This window comes from Pistacia vera, unplaced genomic scaffold, assembly GCF_008641045.1.
Source record: "Pistacia vera cultivar Batoury unplaced genomic scaffold, PisVer_v2 Contig412, whole genome shotgun sequence".
Lineage (NCBI taxonomy): Eukaryota > Viridiplantae > Streptophyta > Magnoliopsida > Sapindales > Anacardiaceae > Pistacia > Pistacia vera.
The window spans coordinates 511085-532516 of record NW_022196238.1 but is presented as its reverse complement, the minus strand read 5'-3'; the positions used below and the strand labels follow the sequence as shown (position 1 = coordinate 532516).

General features: G+C 34.7%; 3 protein-coding genes and 1 long non-coding RNA gene across 4 annotated transcripts; 1 reads left to right on the top strand and 3 right to left on the bottom strand.

Annotated features, from left to right (window-relative positions):
• Nucleotides 1-159: 159 nt before the first annotated feature.
• Nucleotides 160-6118, top strand: LOC116142529 (peroxisome biogenesis protein 12). Its single transcript, XM_031427960.1, has 10 exons — nt 160-372; nt 845-950; nt 1697-1845; nt 2001-2250; nt 3040-3149; nt 3303-3377; nt 3533-3619; nt 5072-5158; nt 5501-5638; nt 5762-6118. Exons 1-10 carry the CDS (start codon nt 265-267, stop codon nt 5831-5833), a joined length of 1182 nt encoding a protein of 393 aa, XP_031283820.1. The 5' UTR covers nt 160-264; the 3' UTR covers nt 5834-6118.
• Nucleotides 6119-6701: 583 nt separating this feature from the next.
• LOC116142572 lies at nt 6702-13502 on the bottom strand. Its single transcript, XM_031428010.1, has 5 exons — nt 13392-13502; nt 13217-13299; nt 11848-12913; nt 11704-11767; nt 6702-7042 (listed from the first exon to the last, which is right to left on the bottom strand). Exons 1-5 carry the CDS (start codon nt 13473-13475, stop codon nt 6702-6704), a joined length of 1638 nt encoding a protein of 545 aa, XP_031283870.1. The 5' UTR covers nt 13476-13502.
• Nucleotides 13503-18848: 5346 nt separating this feature from the next.
• Nucleotides 18849-20168, bottom strand: LOC116142571. Its single transcript, XM_031428009.1, has 3 exons — nt 20161-20168; nt 19174-20128; nt 18849-19093 (listed from the first exon to the last, which is right to left on the bottom strand). Exons 1-3 carry the CDS (start codon nt 20166-20168, stop codon nt 19013-19015), a joined length of 1044 nt encoding a protein of 347 aa, XP_031283869.1. The 3' UTR covers nt 18849-19012.
• Nucleotides 20169-20219: 51 nt separating this feature from the next.
• Nucleotides 20220-20832, bottom strand: LOC116142534. Its single transcript, XR_004130001.1, has 3 exons — nt 20702-20832; nt 20526-20608; nt 20220-20239 (listed from the first exon to the last, which is right to left on the bottom strand). It is a non-coding gene; the product is annotated as an uncharacterized LOC116142534 (long non-coding RNA).
• Between the last annotated feature and the right edge of the window lie 600 nt (nt 20833-21432).

Sequence of the window (21432 nt, the reverse complement as noted above, 5' to 3'; positions counted from 1 at the left end):
AGAATTTAAACTTAAAACATCTTAAGTAATACATCAAAGTGTTTTTATCGAATCAATCGATCAATTTCTCCTATCTTTATTACCTTATAAAGTACCATATAAAAAATAATAAAAATAAAATAAGTGAGTATTTTTTTTTATTTTAAAGCATGGCTGTGCTGGGTTTCTTCATCAAGAACAAGATACAGCAAACACAGAAATTTATTTTTCCTTTCGAGGCATAATTCAAATTATTGGCGAGAAATCTGAATCATCAAAACGAAGATGTTGTTTCAAGTGGGAGGACAAGGGACACGTCCCACCTTCTTCGAGATGGCCGCTGCTCAACAGCTCCCCGCAAGTCTTCGAGCCGCTCTTACTTACTCTATTGGCGTAAGCCCTTTTCTTATTTTCCTTTTTTTTTTTCCTCTTTCTTCTAACTGTAATTATTGTCTACCCATTTGAGTTTTGGTGATTTTTTTCAAGTTTCTCACTGAATTTCCCTTCCCTTTTAAGTCGTGATATGAAGTGTATTTTACTGTAATTGTTTAATTCTCAAAATCTTTACTGTTTTCAGCTGAAATTTAACTTAAAAACTGAAAATTAAAGCTGATTTTGCTTCCGAAAGCCTTAAAATTACTTGCCTTTTGATGTTTGACCTAAGCTCTGCTATGGTAACTTCGTTGGTGAATTACACATTTGCACATGATTTCTAATTGTTAACTTTGTTTAAAGATTTTCTATAATTTATTTACTCACTGAAGTTCTGCATTTTGATATCAATAGCCAATTTGTTTTAAGCTTGATTGTTGTGTTTAACTTCAGGTGATCAAATGTTAGCCTTTATTTGTGTGTGGTGTTGCAGGTGTTGGCATTAAGAAGACCGTTTCTCCACAAGGTTTTAGACTATGAAGATGAATTCTTTGCTTTACTTATGCTGGTTCTTGAAACCCATAGTTTACGAAACACAGGTTTACGTCTTCAATAATGCTAGACATACAAAGAAATTTACAAATATTTTTTGTACAAAGTGATGTGACAAGAGATTAATAGAAGAGTGAATACAAAAAGTCAAATTCATTATATTCACTCTTCCATTTATCTCTTGCTATATCACTTTGTACAAGAAATCTTTGTAAATTTCTTTGTATGTATGGTATTACCCTTACGTCTTATTTCTCTCTTGAGTTTGTTGATGTGAATTTAATGAATTCTTGTTGTTGCTATTAGTGTTTAGTGCGCTATGGATTGTGTGATTTCCTGTTATTAGAAACCATATTCTTTATTTGGCAAATGTTAATGTTCCTGCTGTTTGAACTCTGCAAATTCCGTCTGAACTGCCTGATTTGAGCCATTATTTGTACAAATAGTATTTGGCTCTTCCATTTAACAAAAAAGATTTCTTGGATATTCAACCATTTCTCTTACATGAATACAGTGAACTCTATTGTTCCAGGTCTATGTAGTATCTTTCCATCAACACCCTAGTCTATAATTTCAAAATCTTATAGGAAGTCACAATCATCCCTAACAAATTCCCACTTAGGTATTAATGTCCATCCTATACTTAGTGATCCTCTGCATGCCGTATCACAACAGATATTATTTTCAATAACCATGCTCTGCATGTAAGCCGGGCATGCTTTTGGGTCATTTGCTGTTGTAATAGTCGTGGTTTCAGGTTGCTAAATCTCATTTTTTTGCTTAATTTTTTCAGATGCCTCTTTTTCTGAGTCACTCTATGGTTTGCGAAGGCGAGCAGTGAAAATAAAGGTAAAAAAGGATGATGCCAAACTGAAGATGAATGATGAAATTCATCATTCTGGATTAGAAAAGCGCCAAAAAGTTCTTTCAGTTGTATTTATGGTATTGTGTTCTTCTTCTTTGTCTGGCTATGTGTTTTTCCAAGTATTTGTTTGGCTTTTGATTAATTGATTGCTTTGAGAAATTCATCTACTTCTTCCCTTGATTTCATGGCTAGATGAGGAATTTTGACTTGTGGCTTTTATCTTATTGTTTAGGTTGTCTTGCCGTATCTTAAGTCGAAGTTGCATTCAGTATATAACAAAGAAAGGGAAGCCAGGTTGCAAGCCAGTTTATGGGGTCCTGGTGCTGAAAGATTTGGTGATGCAGACTATTTTGATGATGGGGGAGGTTCTCTTGTTTCTAGTGAAACTTTGGATACAGTAACATCAGTTAGAACACGTTTGACGAGGAAAATTCAGAAAGTCATATTTGCTTGCTATCCATGGGTACATGCTAGCTGTGAAGGTATATGGAACTTTAAGTTCTCATCATGTCTTTATTGGTAAATTGCTGATCGCTTATAAACTTAGATTTTCTCTTAGCAGATCTTTACTTTCAGAAAAATTAGTATGAACAGAAAATTGCAATAGTTAATTCATTCTTCAATCATAAGAGATTGAATATTCTTTTTATTTAAAAACAAAAATCAAGCATGAGCTGTAATAAAAATCCTTCTTATTGTTTTATGGTCTTATTAGTATTTAAAACCCAAAATATGCTATAAACCTAAAAAATAAAAGTTAGTTTCTTTATAGAAGAATGAAAGTGAAAATTTTGACTAGTGTACTGAACCTTTTTTCCTATCATATTTTAAAAATTTAAGTTATTAGTGCCTGATTATATTTGTGGTGTATAAGCTATGGCAACATTAAAATGATATACTTATCCAAGAATCTTTAAAGTATTATTTTTTCTTTATTTGGTATTATTTTTTCTTTATTTGGTATTATATTTTCTTTATATGGTATTATTTTTTGGTACAACACTTGGCTGGCTAACCATGTAAATCTCATTTAAACTCTTCTTCCATCCAGCAGGATTTTTTTCCTATAGTGAATCAATATTAATGCTCTGAATTAGTACTGATAGGTTTTGAAACTGTGACATTGTTTGATTCAGAGTGTGATCAAATGCAATCACGATCTTTGGCATAAGTTTGCTTTGAAGTAATACATCTGTGTTTTTGCCGTCTTCAAATATATTTTGTTTAATCTGAATAAAATCTCTATTTTAATCTAGTCTTTCATAATGCAGGATTATCATTTACTTACCAGCTCTTATATCTGCTGGATGCTACTGGGTTCTATTCTGTAGGGTTGCATGCTTTAGGAATTCATGTTTGTCGAGCTACAGGGCAAGAACTGGTAATAGATTCAGTTAGAATGGCTATACCAAATTTAAGTAGCAACGTGTGAACCCACACATAAAACTTTAATCTCCACTATTGATTAGAATCCAAGTTTTTGTTTATTATGTATCTCAATATTTTCTTCTTGACTTTTTTGATGTCAAGGTAGATGGATAATTCTTCTAGAATTTCAAAGATACGTACCCGTGAACGTGACAGACTTCATGGCCCTCTTTGGTTGAAGGTATAATTTCAATTTCTTTGTTTACTTGGTGACTTTAGGTAAACTTTCATACCACAGTGAATATATGTTTGCACAATTCTGAAAAGTGAAACAATTTAACTTGAAATCATTATTGAGATTATAGCATATTGAACAGCAACTATAAATGCTTACAGAAATTACAGGGAGCGTTGCTTAGCTGTACGTATGCCATGCTCGACTATGCACAGACTGGCTTGATTGCAGCAGTGTTCGTTTTTAAAGTGAGTGACTTACATGCATACAATATTATGTCCCTTTTGAAGTGGTAATTACTGTAAAAAGCTTAAATAATGCAAAACCTTTTAAGGGTTATTGTTGTTGTTTGGTGATACATTAAAGAAATTATTAGTTTTGAAAGTATCTTTGAACTTCATGTTACAATTATCATTATCTTCACCTCTATAGTGCTTGACTGATTGTTGTTTAAGAAACTAGGAAATAGAAAGTGGAGTAGGAAAGGTGACAGTCTATTTAGATGTAACTACCGGGTATCTTTATCTCCATCAAGATTCACAATACAATGACTTGTGAATGAACTTGTTTTATTTGGAATTCACCTATACTGGTTTCTAGCAGAATTATTTTATTATATTTTGATAAGATCCCAACTCATCCAACTCAAATTTACAAAAGGAATAATAAGGGCAAATGGCATGGTGTGCAAGTGGGAGTTGGTTATCCACGTGGCAATTACAATGGAATTGGTGTGACGTTTGTGAGTATAAATTGAGGGTTAGGAATTGTAGAGGGTAGAGAATATTTTGGTGGGATATTGGAAGGGAGGCCCCTAGCTCCTCGAATTGCTAGGTTATCTTTACATTCAGTACTGTTTTCTTAATTGTTCTTCATTATTGTTGTTATCCATTTCTGTATCAATCAATATAGAGGTGTATTCATATTAGTGCTTTCTCAATTGTCTCTGATCTGTGTTGGAATATTGTTCTGTTTGGGTATATTGTACTTTGTTTGGGTTGTGTTGAGTGTTAAGAGTCCAGATTCCTATCAATTGGTATCAGAGCATGATCCTGCGCCTATGTGGCAGCGCATGCGTGGCAGCCTGACCTATGGCAGGCTGACCTTGGGCTCGAGCTACTACCTCGAGAAAGGGTATGGAGGCCCGAGGGAAAGGGGATCTGCATAGTCACCCAAGGGGTAAAGAGGCCGACGTGGACGTTGGTTGCGGAAGCGTGGTGGAATGTTAGGATTTCACATTGAAAGGGAAAAGGGTGGGCGTGTGGGTTATAAAGGCTTGGGCACCCTCCCTTGGAAAGCCGGTTTTCCAAGGAGAGTTCTACCCAAGCCCATGAAAGACCCATGGCCCAGCCCAAATTGTTGAGTTATTAGAGTGGGTTCCTATCATATTTTAATATATGTCTTCCTCTATGAAATCTTTTTAATTCAATTAAATGGAGTTTCTCTTAGCACTTCTAGAGTTTGTTAAATTGTTCTCAGAATTTATATTCTTTTGTATGCTGTCCATAACTCTTGGAGCTAAGTTGATGTCTCCTTGTTTCATTTTTGCTCTATTTTCTTGGAACTAAATATGCATCTATGCAACGGGACAGTTTGAAATTAATCCTATTCATATCCTCTCATGCATTTTTTTTATTCAAATTTCATTTCCAGATATAAATCAGTGATGTTAAAATTTTTAATCAATGTCAATTACACAGATGATGGAGTGGTGGTATCAATCTGCTGAGGAGAGAATGTCAGCCCCAACTGTATACCCACCTCCACCACCGCCTCCACCCCCACAGGTCAAACAACAATCTGCTAATTATTTTTATCATCTTTGTTTCAATCTGTCAGACTCATGCACATCATCATCTCATTAAGTAGTTCCCAATGTTAGAAGTATTTAACTACTTTGCAATGGTGGTATTACTTAGTTTAACATACAGAAAAATGATGAACTTGAAAATAGTGTGGAATCAATGATTTGCTGTGCTGTGATTGTGAAGTCATTTTTTTTTACATTAACTTCAGCTCTTTTAGTTTTGTTTGTTTACATCATACATCAATTAAGCAGAAAAGTCAAGAGGCAACTAAATTTGGCTCTATGTAGTCTAAATAACAAGTTTAACTTATAATTTAAGCAGGTTGCCAAGGAGGGTATTCCACTGCCACCTGATAGAACAATCTGTCCACTGTGCTCGCAGAAGCGTGCAAATCCATCTGTAGTTACAGGCTCAGGGTTTGTTTTCTGCTATGCTTGCATATTCAAGTACATTTCTCAGGTGAGACTTCTGGACTGTTATTCTTATCTCTTAATTATTAACATGTACGAAGCTTTCTAGTTCCCTCTAATGTGTTGTAACTTTAGGATCGAATGTTACTAATTTTGAATTTTGTTGCCACAGTATAAGCGCTGCCCAGTGACATTGATGCCGTCGAGCGTTGAGCAGATCCGACGGCTCTTTCACGATGTATAGACATTAGACACAGACACATCTTAGCGAGTAAGCAAATATACCAAGAAATGAGCAGTGCCTGTACAAGCCAAATGAAACTGAAAGTGGCATAGAGTTAACGTTATAGTTGCCATACTACCAATTCTTTTGTCTTTTAAGCCATTTGTAAGCCTGGATTGTCCCTGCCAGAGGGATGATTTTACATATTTGAATCCAGTTTTAGAATGAATTGATGTTTTCTTATCTTAACGGCAATTCGTTGGCTTCCCTTTCCTACAATTTTCGATGAATCAAATCCATTGATCATGTTCTTGAGGGCTTACAGTTGATGGAAGTTAAATCTACATTTCACATTGATAAAGAGAGTTTATAATATAATAGACGTTTTCCTATGAAAGAAAAACCCATAGGACTGGCACAAGCCAAGTACCCAACAGGCTAACACACGATCATTGGGCACGACGGCGACTGGTTTGTATGAAAGATAACCTTTCTTTCTCGTAGGTGATATTAACAAAATAAGAAGATGAAGATTAAGATGAGTGGCTTAATTGAGGAAGCCTGACCTCCCTACATAAAGTAGATACTTGGGATAATTTTCTGATCTCTTATAGCTGACTCATTCAACACATAATTCCCCATTACCTCTCCCCTCTTAACCTCCACATAGTGCTTTCCCTTCCAAAAGCAAAATAACAGCAATAATAAAAATAAAATAACTTACTCTAAATAAACAATAACTGACTGTACATAGTGGAAGTGATTCCTAGGTTCCTCCCCGTGAAACCCGATTTGCATGAGATATAGAGGAAGTGGTAACCACCTTCAGACTTGGCCTTGCAAGGGATACGTAGCTCCCACAACTGAACATGTAACAGCGACGGTTCTCTTACGGAACGGCGCCGTTTGCAATCACATAATCAGGAGACCCTCCAGATACATGCGTCGGCGGCGGTGTAACTGGAGCACTTTCAAAGTGTTGAGGAGCATTGAGGACAGGCGAGGGGGGAGGTGATTGAGAAAACATCCTTTTGGAGGCCTCATAATCAGGAGACCCTCCAGACACGTGTGGCGGCGGCGGCGATGGCGGTGTAAATTGACCGCTTTCAAAGTGTTGAGGAGCATTGAGGACAGGCGAGGGGGGAGGTGATTGAGAAAACACCCTTTTGGAGGCCTCAGAAAATCCAGAAACACCTTGCGTTGCATGAGGAAGCTGAAGAATCAGTAGTACTGCAAACAAAGAAAGTAGGTAATTCAGAAACATTTTTTTTTTTTTTATTATTACTATGAGAATAATGTTTGTATCTTCCATGCATGGCCTGCCTTTTTATAGATATAGAGCTACGGAGCGGATGAGCCGTAGAAATACGATACCGTTTAGTGGCTTTTGCCTACTAACGAGTAACGACAAACGTATATAATTAATGTAGGTTCAGTGTCGACTTCGACCGTCGAATACTCAGGTTGGCTATGCGGTGGCTCCTCTTTTTTTATTTTTTTATTCTGCAAAAGATGCCGAAAAGCTTCTGGAAAGATAAGTAATCTAAAGAGTTTGACTCTTATAATTATATGGGTCAAGTCTCAACCAACCATTGTTTTTACCTTTTAGAACATAAAAAAGAAAAAAAGAAAAAGAGATTTCATTTCATGCAGTGCTATTGAGTAAGCAACCCCTCTAAACACGTCTACAACTGGTGGGAAAGGGGGAGTTTGATTTATTTTATGACAAATAAAAATGTAATTGATATTTCAAAATTCTTTCCTTTTTTTTTTTTTTCCTTTGATAACGAGAGATTTGTATTGTAGCCAAACGCAGAGCACGTCTCAAAAAGCTTGTAGCCTTCTAGAACCGTCGTCATCTTCCTTAAAGTACATGAGCAACCTGAAGAGTTTGACTATCGTATCTACCCATTAATATTATATGGCTCAACTAAGCATTGTTTTCATAAGATACAGATAAATTTAATTAGTTTCATCAACACAATTTAGCTCTCAAAGATAACAATTGGAATTATATTAATAGAAAAGAAATGTAATTTTTTAATTGCAGTAAATAATTGTGAATTAAATTATAATTATATAAAGATTTTAAAAGAAATTAAAATATCAGTAAGAGAGTGTTATTGAGTAAAGATTAAGCAACCCCTCTAACATCAGCAAATATGGTGGCACGACGTGGAAGTCAAAAGACTTTTTTTTACTTGCAAGTTGAATTTAATAAATGCTTGTATACTAAACAATTTTCTATTTATTTTATGACAAATTAAAATATATATTTGATATTTCAAAACAATAAAATAAAACAAAATTGGTGATAATGCTTTAGATTTAATAAAATAAAGGTGAGCTAATATTAAGATACAGAGTAAAAGGGTTTAATTAAGTTTTCCAAGTTCAGTGGGGGCATTAGCCCCGTATTCATCCATTAGTGGCTCAGTCTTTGGGTATGTTATTAGATAGTTGTCTTAACGTGTAATCTTATAGCATATGTTAAGAACACTAATTAATGAAATATTTTATTTATTTCAATAGATTTAATGTACAAAATAACACATTTTTCAAAGGGGTGTCTTCCAATGCAAACATGGACCTAAGAGCTAGTTTAGTATCCATAATTCAACTCAATGTGAGAAAAGAGCTCTTTATTCCTTTTCCACACTCGTTTTTATACTTTCCCATAAGATCAACCTCTCTCTTCAAATAGAAACACTTGCTTCATGATAAGTATGAGGTTTCAATCCCCTTTCATAATCACCAACTTTCTTGCTTGATGATAAGTATGAAGTTTCAATCCCCTTTTATAATCACCAACCTTAATATGTCAACAAAAAGTGGACTTTTAATTTAACTAAATTAAATGGTAATGCATTGCCATACAGACATGCACCTATATATACTTTGAATTACATTTTCCCTATATATCCTTTACAAATTCATTTAAAGTTCCTTTTTTCTCCCTTATTAACTTTCTTTGTTACTAACATCTCTTAAAATTTCATCTTAACATCTTTGGAAACTTGACTACATAGAGTTAATGTTATAGTTGCCATACCCATGGCTACCAATTCTTTTGTCTTTTAAGCCATTTGTAAGCCTGGATTGTCCCTGCCAGAGGGATGATTTTACACGTTTGAATCCAGTGTTAGAATGAACTGATGTTTTCTTATCTTAACGGCAATTCATTGGCTTCCCTTTCCCACATTTTTCGATGAATCAATTCCATTGCTCGTGGTCTTGAGGGCTCCCAGTTGCCTCATTCACACATAACTCAAACACTTGCATGTGCCATCAGCTAAAATGGTTGCACGTGCAAGTCAAAAAATGCTAAAACTTTTTTGACTTAAATTTCGTTAGTAAATTTTTGTATACAAAATAATTTTCTATTTATTTTATGGCAAATTAAAATATATTTGATATTCCAAAACAACAAAATATTTAAAGGGCCCGGCTGGAGAATTTGCCCAATGCCCATCCCTTATTAGTGGCTCAGACTTCAGCACGTTATTAAAGGGTTATCTTAACATGTAGTCTTATTCTTATAGCATGTGTTAAGAGCACTAATTAATAAAATATTTACTTATTTCAGTATATTTAATGTACAAAATAACATATTTTCCATATTAATATTCTAACTATTTTGTTTGTTAATAATATTTATGTATGTCTTTAAGACACCCATCAACATAATTCATTATTAAATAATAGAGAGATGCTGTAGATGAAAAGTGTCAATCTTGAAACTTTGAAAGAGAGTAAAAGACTATCAAATCAAACCAATGTTGTAAGATCTGGACCGGGACTCACCCAGTCAAGGGGCTGGTTATCAGGTCGGACCGGTTGGATCGACCGTTCGGATCAATGATGACATGAGCATGGCATAATAAAATTTTAAAATCCTAATAAATTTCTAAAATAATTACATCCAAATCGAAAATCCATATAACAATATAATATAAATAAAATAAATTTAAAATCTCAATCTAAAGATGAAATGATAAATAAAATAAGTCCGAAATCCAAATCCAAATAACAATATAACATAAATAAAATAAATTCAAATCCATTTCAATTTCAATTTCAAAAAAAAAAAAAAAATATGGGCATTATGTGAAGGTGAGTTCTATGTGGCTTTTTGTCGAATAGGTGGTGTGCAGGTTGGAGTCGACAGAAGTTAGGTGGGGAGTGGCCGGCGACCGGTGAACACAACACAACAACACAAACAAACTTCCACAAACAACTCCAAACAATCAACCTCCAACAATTGACTCCAACAACCCAAAACCACAATCTCCGAGCAATAAAAAATCTCACGATTTCAAGGGTTGTCGCACAAACTGACTAAGCGAACTACAATCCATATCGAATATTAGAAGATTTGAAGGAGGGAAGATGAAGAACTATAGATTGAAATTGAAGAATAGAATTTAGGGAATTTAATTTTAGGAATTAGGAATTCGGTTTAGCCACCGATTCTCTAACCAGACGGTTGAACCAACGATTCGACACTGTTTCGTTGGTTCAATCCTAGGTCAATCATGTCCAACTTAGTATGGCAATGGGCGGGGCCAGGACTGGGTACCCCTTAGCCTAGGCCCAAGCTTGACCTCATGACAAAGGCCTAAGCCCGGCCCGGACTCGTCACGGGTATGATAGGTAAAGCCCAAGCCCGTTCGGACGGGCTTTTTGTAACCTCAAGCTGGGCCCAAGCTCACTCATTTTTATAATGTGAATTTTTAAATATTAATAAATTTCAATTTTTTTTTATATTTTTAATTCTAGAAACAATTTTTGAATATTAATTTATTTTTTAATACTCACCAAATATATAAATAACTTTTCACAAAGTGCATCCATCCATCCATGTAGGGTTTGGGAAAAATAAGTATATATATGTAGGATAATCTTGTAATTAAATATATAGTATAAGGGTAATTTAGTATAATTAATACTAAAATTGCCGGGCCGGGCCGGGCCTGAAGACATACCCAGGCTCGGCTTGTACCCGAGGTCAAGCCTTAAAATAAGGCTCAGGCTCAAGCCCAAGCCCAAGCCCGCGAACATCAAGTAAAGCCTGATCTTTTTGGGCTGGGCTGGGCTGGGCCGGGCTGAGTACCCAAAAATATCGGGCCCATTGCCATTTCTAGTCCAACTACTATAACCGGGTTTAGGATGTACCTGGACCGGATAAGGGTCCGATTCTCGGTTGGACCCATTGAACCGGCCGATCCGGTCCGAGTTTTAAAGCCATGAATCAAACCAATCAACTCAAACTCCCAAACCCACACCATCAAATCATCACAAAAGATCATTAAAAAAAAATTTAATTAATTAATGCATGTTAAAAGTAATTCTACAAGTTCGAATCCAAATTTGTGATTAATTGATGTTTATTCTTCTCAACAAATTTATGTGGAGGATAGATTAATGCATATTATCTGAGAGCTGAAAATCCCCAATTAAATTCCAATCAAAAAGTGTTCAGCTATTCAACAGAACCTTATTTTACACATACGCATTTCCACTAAGTTTGCGTTATTCGTTCGTTAAGTTTCATATAACTTCTGTTTCATTGAGCTCAAGGTCATTTTGAAGAACAAAACCAAACATGCAATAATTCTCCAAACCATGTATTTTCGTGGCTAAACCATTAACAATATCATGATCCTGTTTTGAACGTTTCAGGAAATTTATATAATAATAATGTGGAGGATATGTTCTTGTTAACCATCTATAAAAAGCCAACATAAGTTTAACATTTGCATCACAAACTAGATAAAACCACCAATATATTTACAAGACAATTAACAATAGGATCATAATACTACCAAAACACTTTCCCATGCTAAACCATCTCATACTCCATTAGAAAACAAGCTAAACTTCAACAACACCAATTTCCAAAGCTTTCTCCAATCTTGCTTCAAAGGGGGTAGATAGCAACTTCAATCTCTCATCCTGCACAAGCAAAATCAAATTTATCAGTACCTGCATCGACTAATGCATACATGAACACACAAGCCTAACTTCTATTATACCTCACTATTTCTGCTTCTTGTTTTTGGGATTCCATGAGTAGAAGAGCCCGAGTCTGAATCTATAATTTTCCCTGTATGTTTCCAGAAGCTCCCAACAGTCCCTATTACAGGTTCCTGTGGAGTTGTAGATCCAGATAATTGTTTGAGCTCCTCAACTGTCAAGGCTCCTAAAACTGGTTTGTCTTCATGACTTCTTGATGAATTCACAATCTGAGATGGCGAATTCCCGACAGAAACAGAGCTAGTCTTGGACATCGGGGTGGTTTCGGATTCAACCAACCAGCTTGAGAGGCTGGTATCAACTGCAATTTCTTGTTCCACAACCTTCTTATTATTAAAATTCAATTTTGCACTGTGAGTTAATAGCTTGACATTAGGCTCTGGACTAGTGGGAACATCATGATTTTGCACCGAACTGATGTTCTCCTTATCTTGGTACTTTGATACTGGAGGTGTTGCTCTTGCTTTTACCACTTTCCATTGACTAAGATTTTCAACTGGACTCAAGACGGAATGAACAAACTGACTCCTATCTCTAGCATTTTTACTCAATCCAATTTCCTCGAGTTCTGGATTCGCGCAATGAATTGGCATCGGACTACTATTCACCTCCTTTTCACCTGATTCAACTTCAGAAAATTGCTTCCTGGACTCTATTGATAAAGAAAACAATGACTCAGATGACTCTGCTTGAAACAATTTTTTGTCATCACCATCACTGTTAACATCATCTACTTCACATTCTTCAAAGTCTAAATCTTCAATTTCTTCCTCACTACTTGCACAATTTTGGTATCTATGATTTGAAACATGAGGTATTTCAATTGGGGTAATTGAATCAGAATCTAACTTGATTTCTTTTGTTGGATCCTCTCTCTTTTCACTCCCTTCCTTCTCCTTGTTTTCGACTAAATTATCAAAAACATGAACTTCCTCACCCTCTTCCTTCTCCTTACTGGTTTTAACTAAATTATCATTAACATTAACTTCCTCATTAGTTTTAACATTCAAATCAAAACTAACTTCTCTTTCAGTACTACCACTGTTTGGCTCCTCAAGCTTCTCCCTACGTATATACACATAAAAATCAAATGAATACATAAGAAAAAAAAAAGAAATTAAATCATTTATAAAATAGAAAGAAAGCACAAGGAAAAATGTATGTACATTATACATATTATTGCCCTAGTTTTGAGATTGCTACTCTCAATGCTCATATAAACAACTTCGAAAACCCAGAAACCATTGACCTATTTAATACTTTGAAAAAATCAAAACCCGAGAAAAAAAAAATATACAAATAAATATATAAAATAAAAGGTAAAAAAAAAAAACACTAGATTTAGACTTGCTGAAAAGGATAACTCACTTTGATTCTGAAATGGGTTTCTTAGTTTCTGCTTGCTTAATCCATTCAGTCACTTGAAGAACTGCGCTAACCTCATCATGTCTCTGCAACAACAAAATTTCATTAACCAAAACGATTTACTCTGGACAAAAAAAGAAGAATCCCTTTAAAGTATCAAGGTTGGAACTATTCTTACAAGGTCTCTATAGTGATTTGTATTGGCCAAACGCTTGTGCTTTCGATGCTTATTAGCGCTAAAACATGGAAAAAAGCAGACCATTATGAGAAAAAATGCTGACTTGTATGTAAAAAGTGCTTCTTTCTCTTCAACAGAAGCGCTTTTATTTGAGTGGTTTAGAAAATGATGGTCATAGAGAGAGAAGATAAGTGGGGAAAAGATGGATGAGGTTGAAATGGAGGACAGAACGGTAAAAAGATTCTGAAGTATCTGATGAGGATTGAAAATTTGACCGTTAAGATTCTTTTATTTAAAATTTTGTTTGGGCTTTCATTTAAGGCCAGAATGGATTTCTCTGAGTCGCGTTAATTAATACAGCAACTGAGTTACTTAACTAGTTTAAGCGGCTTATTTATTATTGTTACTTTTTATTATTAGAAATTTATTATAAATAATCTTCTATTATTTATTTAAAATTAATATGATACTGAGAGATTAATAATAGTAGTAGACTAAGGGGTGTTTGGATGTGGTTATATGGGATTACTACAAAATGTTATCATATATTACTTATATTATCATGTTTGGTTGTCGAGTAATATAAGATTTTAGTAATCTTATAAAACCAATAGTAATTACTGTTAGTTATATATGTGATAATCTGATTACCATTATTTTTTTAGGTATTTTGAGATTACTTGGTTATATAAGTTTTGTTATAATTCTACCTTTATTAATAAAATTTTAAGACAATAATGTTCTTATTTTGATTTTAATTTACATGAACTTGCCATTACAATTTTACCCCTAATTAATTAAGTTTTTTTTTTTCTTTTTAACAGTATCTCCTTGTATTTAAAACAAATTGTAGGCCATTCAAGACCACCCCCACCCCCCAACAACCATCGTCGGTGACTGCCGACCAACATGTCTGAAACAACGCACGACCGATTAGATCTGGTTGATCATGCGTCGATCTGACTATTTCTAACTAGATTTTCAAACTAGATCCACATTGGATCTAGCCAAAAACGGCCAAATCGAGACACAATTGACCAGATCTGGTTAATCGTGCACCATTCCAACGACTGTTGACTGCCGTCCGACGGTGGTGGCCGGCTATCATCTTGGGTGGCTGAGGTGCTTTAGTTAATTTTTAAACTTTTATTGTGGGGGTATTTAGCTAAATTAACAAATGTAGAGGGTTACAAAAATAATCTAAAATAATAATAATATTAAAATGGAAGGGCAATTTAGTAATTTATATAAAATATCCACTAATTTATTCTTCCCAACCAAATATATAAATATAACATACCTATCAATTTATTTCAATCTAACCAAATACATTTATTTAAATAGTCCTAGTAATCATCAAAGTAATTTATCTTCCCATTAATATGACATTTTTATTTTCCAGTAATACAACATTCCCTGAACGAAACACACCTTTTTAAGATAAGATAGTACTATAATTTTTTGTTTCAAATTTTAAATTTCAAATGCATATTTTCTTTTTGAATTATATGGTTGTAATTGAATAAATTATTGTGTGCATTGATGAAATTAAAATGGTAGCGGTAGGGAGAGGGCTTTAGTATAAGCTAGATTTAGATGGGCTGGCGTGGACCATGTTTGCGTGTATTATGCAGGAGGCCTAGGCCATTTTTCTGTGTTTGGATAAGTAACTTCCTAACTTTGTACGCCAGGCAGAATAGGCCTAACTTTATTTAAACCGTTTGTTAAGCATTTTCACAATATTTTGTCAAGATTTGGTTCACAGTGTTTATAATTGTGTTATTATCATGGACGCGGATGTATTTAGTTGAGCCTAATTTTTGTGTATGTGAAACAAAATCTCCAGTTTATGTAATGTTATTTCTGTAAATATTTAAACTGTTTAATTGTAATATTAATGTTAAATATTTTGATGATGCCGGTCACGCGATTGTTTATAGTTCAGTTGCATGTGTAAAAAATATGTATTTATAACACATAATACATTCAAATTAGTGTTCATCGTATCTGAAAATAATAATGTAAAACATATAAATATCTTTGTATCAAGTAAATTATATTCCTGTATATATCTGTTAGGGCCAAAAATCGTCCTTGGCCCAAATAGGGAAAAAGGACCATTAGCGAAGAAGGACCAAGCCCAGTCCTGCAAAGGCCCACGCCATGTTAGTTCTCTNATTTCTGGTCAGAAGTTAGGTCGTTGTACAAATTCCGGCTATCACCGACGGTGGTTGTCGGAATCTGACAAGTTGGGTTGATGGGGGTGTTTTTGTTAATTTTTAAACTTTTTTTAGGGGGTATTTAGTGAAATTAATAACTTTATGGGGTTTAAAAGTAATTAAAAAAATAGAGTAATATTTCTAGAATAATGTGCCAAACATTATTTGGAGAATAGGACCCAGAATATGGATAAAAATATTAAGCCAAACATGCAGCTAACTATTTTGTTTGTTAAAAATATTAAGACACCCATCAAGATAATTCATTGTTAAATAATAGAGAGATGCTGGTGATGAAAAGTGTAAAACTTGAAACTTTGAAACAGACTAAAAGAATATCAAATCAAACCAATGTTGTAAGATCCGGACCGGACTCACCCAGTCAAGGGGCTGGTTCTTAATCGGACCGGTTGAATCGGCCGTTCGGATCGGTGATGACATAAGCATGGCATAATAAAATTTTAAAATCCTAAAAATTTCTAAAATAATTACATCCAAATCCAAAATCCATATAACAATATAAAATAAATTTAAAATCTCAATTTAAAGATGAACTGATAAATAAAATAAGTCCGAAATCCAAATCCAAATAACAATATAACATAAATAAAAGAAATTCAAATCCATTTCAATTTCAAATAAAATAAAATCTGGGCAGTAGGTGCAGGTGAGTTCTATGTGGCTTTTTGTCGAACAGGTGGTCTGCAGGTTGGAGTCGACAGAAGTTTGGTGGGGAGTGGCCGACGACCGGTGAACACAACACAACAACACAAACAAACTTCCACAAACAAATCCAAACAATCAACCTCCAACAATCGACTCCAACAACCCAAAACCACAATCTCCGAGCAATAAAAAATCTCACGATTTCAAGGGTTGTCGCACAAACTGACTATGGAAAGGTGGAGTTCGGATCGGACTAGCGGAGGCGGGAGGCCAAGTGAACTAAACTGCAGACGGCCGGCGACGCGAAGGCTAAGCGAACTACAATCCAAATCGAATATTAGAAGATTTGAAGGAGGGAAGATGAAGAACTATAGATTGAAATTGAAGATTAGAATTTAGGGAATTTAATTTTAGGAAATAGGACTTCGGTTTAGCCGCCCATTCTCTAACCCGACGGTTGAGCCAACTGTTTCGCCGGTTCAATCTGGGTCAATCATGTCCAACTTAGTGATGGCAATGGGCCGGGCCGGGACTGGGTATCCCTTAGCCTAGGCCCAAGCCCAACCTCATGACAAAGACCCAAACCCGGTCCAGACCTATCATGGGTATGATAGGTAAAGCCCAAACCCGACCTGACAGATTTTTTGTAACCTCAAATCGAGCCTAAGCCCGTTATTTTTATAATGTAAATTTTTAAATATTAATAAATTTTAATTTTTTTTAATATTTTTAATTCTAGAAAGAATTTTTAAATATTAATTTATTTTTTAATATTCACCAAATATATAAATAACTTTCCCCAAAGTGCATTCATCCATCCATGTAGGGTTTGGAAAAAATGAGTATATATATGTAAGATAATCTTGTAATTAAATATATAGTATAAGGGTAATTTAGTATAATTAATACTAAAATTGTCAGGTCGGGCTCGTACCCGAGGTCGGGCCTTAAAATCAGGTCCAGGCCCAAGCCCAAGTCTGCAAACATCGAGTAAAGCACGATCTTTTTGGGCTGGGCCGAGCTGGGTACCAAAAAATATCGGGTCCATTGCCATCTCTAGTCTAACTGCTATAACTGGGTTTAGGATGTACTTGGACTGGATAAGGGTCCGATTCTCGGTTGCACCCATCGAACCGGCCGATCTTGTCCGAGTTTTAAAGCAATGAATCAAACCAATCAACTGAAACTCCCAAACCCACACCATCAAATCAACACAAAAGATCATTAAAAAAATAATAATTAATGTATGTTAAAAGTAATTCAAGGCCGTCTCTAGAATATTTGTGACCCTAGGGAGGAGTTACTTTGGGGCCCTCTAATAATATAAGCATATATTAAAAAAATTATTATTATTATTATTATTTTATTTTTTTGCTTTTTGAGATGAAAAATCACTAGGAGAGGTGGACAGCAACTGGCAGGCTAACAAGGTTAGATTGGTGGGGGGTTTTGGAGAGTAGATGTTGGAGAAGTGATGGTTGATGAAATTGGTGATTTCCAATGCCAAGATTGATAAGAAAATGCTTAAGAAGTCACGGCCCAAAAGGTATCGATGGCCGGCAATTGGCAGAGCAAACAGATAAGATATGAAAGGGGTTTTGGTGAGTGGGCTGAGGGGAGGAAGATGGTGGTGTTGAGGAAGGCCAACAATGTCGAGTACATGCCAAAAAGGCTTAAAATGGCTGTCGTGTGGTGGAGTTGGGTTGCGAGATTCATAAAAAATTAGTCAAATCGAGGGCTATCAAGGTTGGGAAATGATAAAATGATGATTTCGGTCGATTTTGGTGAGAAAATCAACCGGAACCAAAATTGACCGAAATCAACTCCAAACCACTGGCGGCAGAAGAGGATTGGAGATGATTTATGTGAATGTCAAATTTTGGGATTGAATTAGGGGTGAGTAATTTGAGATAAATAAATAACTATTTTAGTCTTCCATTGTTAAAAGAGATTCAATGTGTTAATTTAGGGGTATAAACTAGAATATATAAAACTAGAGGTACAAACTTGCTATTTTGTTAAACTTTGGGTGGGAATATATGTAAAAAGTTTATAATAAATTTAGGTTTTTTTGGCTTTTTTTTGGGGGCCCCTTGGCTTAGATAAGAAATTATAAACCATTTTTGTAAAATATTCAAAAAAAAATTTATAAAAAATTTGGGCCCCCTTTTTTTTGGGGCCCCTTTTTTTTTTGGGGGCCCTACCTGCCTAGCCCTTAAGCCGGCCCTGAAGTAATTCTACAAGTTCGAATCCAAATTTGTGATTAATTGATGTTTATTCTTATCAACAAATATATGTGGAGGATAGATTAATGCATATTATCTGAAAGCTGAAAATCCCCAATTAAATTCCAATCAAAAAGTGTTCAGCTAGTCAACAGAACCTGATTTTACACATACGCTTTTCGACTATTTGCGTTATTCGTTCGATAAGTTTCATATAACTTCTGTTTCATTGAGCTCAAGGTCATTTTGAAGAACAAAACCAAACATGCAATAATTCTCAAAACCATGTATTTTTATGATCCTGTTTTGACCATTTCAGGAAATTTATATAACTAGAATGAGGAGGATTTATTCTTGCTAACCATGTATAAAAGCCAACATAAGTTTAACAGTTGCATCACAAACTAGATAAAACCGCCAATATATTTACAAGACAATTAACAATAGGATCATAATACTACCAAAACACTTCTCCCATGCTAAACCATCTCACACTCCATTAGAAATCAAGCTAAACTTCAGCAACACCAATTTCCAAAGCTTTCTCCAATCTTGCTTCAAAGGGGGTAGATAGCAACTTCAATCTCTCATCCTGCACAAGCAAAAACAAATTTATCAATACCCGCATAGACTAATGCATACGTGAACACACAAGCCTAACTTTTATTATACCTCACTATTTCTGCTTCTTGTTTTTGGGATTCCATGAGTAGAAGAGCCCGAGTCTGAATCTATAATTTTCCCTGTATGTTTCCAGAAGCTCCCAACAGTCCCTATTACAGGTTCCTGTGGAGTTGTAGATCCAGATAATTGTTTGAGCTCCTCAACTGTCAAGGCTCCTAAAACTGGTTTGTCTTCATGACTTCTTGATGAATTCACAATCTGAGATGGCGAATTCCCGACAGAAACAGAGCTAGTCTTGGACATCGGGGTGGTTTCAGATTCAACCAACCAGCTTGAGAGGCTGGTATCAACTGCAATTTCTTGTTCCACAACCTTCTTATTATTAAAATTCAATTTTGCACTGTGAGTTAATAGCTTGACATTAGGCTCTGGACTAGTGGGAACATCATGATTTTGCACCGAACTGATGTTCTCCTTATCTTGGTACTTTGATACTGGAGGTGTTGCTCTTGCTTTTACCACTTTCCATTGACTAAGATTTTCAACTGGACTCAAGACAGAATGAACAAACTGACTCCTATCTCTAGCATTTTTACTCAATCCAATTTCCTCGAGTTCTTGATTCGTGCAATGACTTGGCATCGGACAACTATTCACCTCCTTTTCACCTGATTCAACTTCAGAAAATTGCTTCCTGGACTCTATTGATAAAGAAAACAATGACTCAGATGACTCTGCTTGAACCAATTTTTTGTCATCACCATCACTGTTAACATCATCTACTTCACATTCTTCTAAGTCTAAATCTTCAATTTCTTCCTCACTACTTGCACAATTTTGGTATCTATGATTTGAAACATGAGGTATTTCAATTGGGGTATTTGAATCAGAATCTAACTTGATTTCTTTTGTTGGATTCTCTCTCTTTTCACTCCCTTCCTTCTCCTTGTTTTCGACTAAATTATCAAAAACATGAACTTCCTCACCCTCTTCCTTCTCCTTACTGGTTTTAACTAAATTATCATTAACATTAACTTCCTCATTGGTTTTAACATTCAAATCAAAACTAACTTGCTTTTCGGTACTATCACTGGTTGGCTCCTCAAGCTTCTCCCTACGTATATACACATAAAAATCAAATAAATACATAAGAAAAAAAAAAGAAATTAAATCATTTATAAAATAGAAAGAAAGCACAAGGAAAAATGTATGTACATTATACATATTATTGCCCTAGTTTTGAGATTGCTACTCTCAATGCTCATATAAACAACTTCGAAAACCCAGAAACCATTGACCTATTTAATACTTTGAAAAAATCAAAACCCGAGAAAAAAAAAATATAAAATAAAAGGTAAAAAAAAACACTAGATTTAGACTTGTTGAAAAGGATAACTCACTTTGATTCTGAAATGGGTTTCTTAGTTTCTGCTTGCTTAATCCATTCAGTCACTTGAAGAACTGCGCTAACCTCATCATGTCTCTGCAACAACAAAATTTCATTCAACAAAACGATTTACTCTGGAACAAAAAAAGAAGAATCCCTTTAAAGTATCAAGGTTGGAACTATTCTTACAAGGCCTCTATAGTGATTTGTATTGGCCAAACGCTTGTGCTTTCGATGCTTATTAGCGCTAAAACATGAAAAAAAGCAGACCATTATGAGAAAAAATGCTGACTTATATGTAAAAAGTGCTTCTTTTTCTTCAACAGAAGCGCTTTTAGTTGAGTGGTTTAGAAAATGATGGTCATAGAGAGAGAAGAAAGAAGGGAAGTTAAGTGGGGAAGAGATGGATGAGGTTGAAATGGAGGACAGAACGGTAAAAAGATTCTGAAGTATCTGTGAGGATTGAAAATTTGACCGTTAAGATTCTTTTATTTTAAATTTTGTTTGAGCTTTCATTAAAGGCCCGAATGGATTTCTCTGAGTCGCGTTAATTAATACAGCAACTGAGTTACTTAACTAGTTTAAGCGGCTTATTTATTATTGTTACTTTTTATTATAAATAATCTTCTATTATTTATTTAAAATTAAAGTGATACTGAGAGATTAATAATAGTGCTAGACTAAGGGGTGTTTGGATGGGTTTATGTGGGATTATTGCGATAATGTTACCATATATTATTTATATTACCATGTTTGATTTTCGAGTAATATAAAATTCTAACAATCTTATAAAACTAATAGTAATTATTATTAGTTATATAATGTATGTGGTAATCTGATTACCACCATTTTTTTAGGTATTTTGAAATTACTTTATTATATAATTTTTGTTATAATTTCACTCTTATTAATAAAATTTT

Coding starts and splice junctions, on each gene's coding strand:
- LOC116142529 (XM_031427960.1), top strand. CDS start 265: ATGTTGTTTCAAGTGGGAGGACAAGGGACACGTCCCACCTTCTTCGAG. Junction 3,620..5,071: donor CAGCAGTGTTCGTTTTTAAA/GTGAGTGACTTA, acceptor TCAATTACACAG/ATGATGGAGTGGTGGTATCA. Junction 5,639..5,761: donor TATTCAAGTACATTTCTCAG/GTGAGACTTCTG, acceptor TTGTTGCCACAG/TATAAGCGCTGCCCAGTGAC.
- LOC116142571 (XM_031428009.1), bottom strand. Junction 19,094..19,173: donor CAAGAAGCAGAAATAGTGAG/GTATAATAAAAG, acceptor TTGCTTGTGCAG/GATGAGAGATTGAAGTTGCT.
- LOC116142572 (XM_031428010.1), bottom strand. CDS start 13,475: ATGGTCTGCTTTTTTCCATGTTTTAGCGCTAATAAGCATCGAAAGCAC. Junction 13,300..13,391: donor CAAATCACTATAGAGACCTT/GTAAGAATAGTT, acceptor TTGTTGTTGCAG/AGACATGATGAGGTTAGCGC. Junction 11,768..11,847: donor CAAGAAGCAGAAATAGTGAG/GTATAATAGAAG, acceptor TTGCTTGTGCAG/GATGAGAGATTGAAGTTGCT.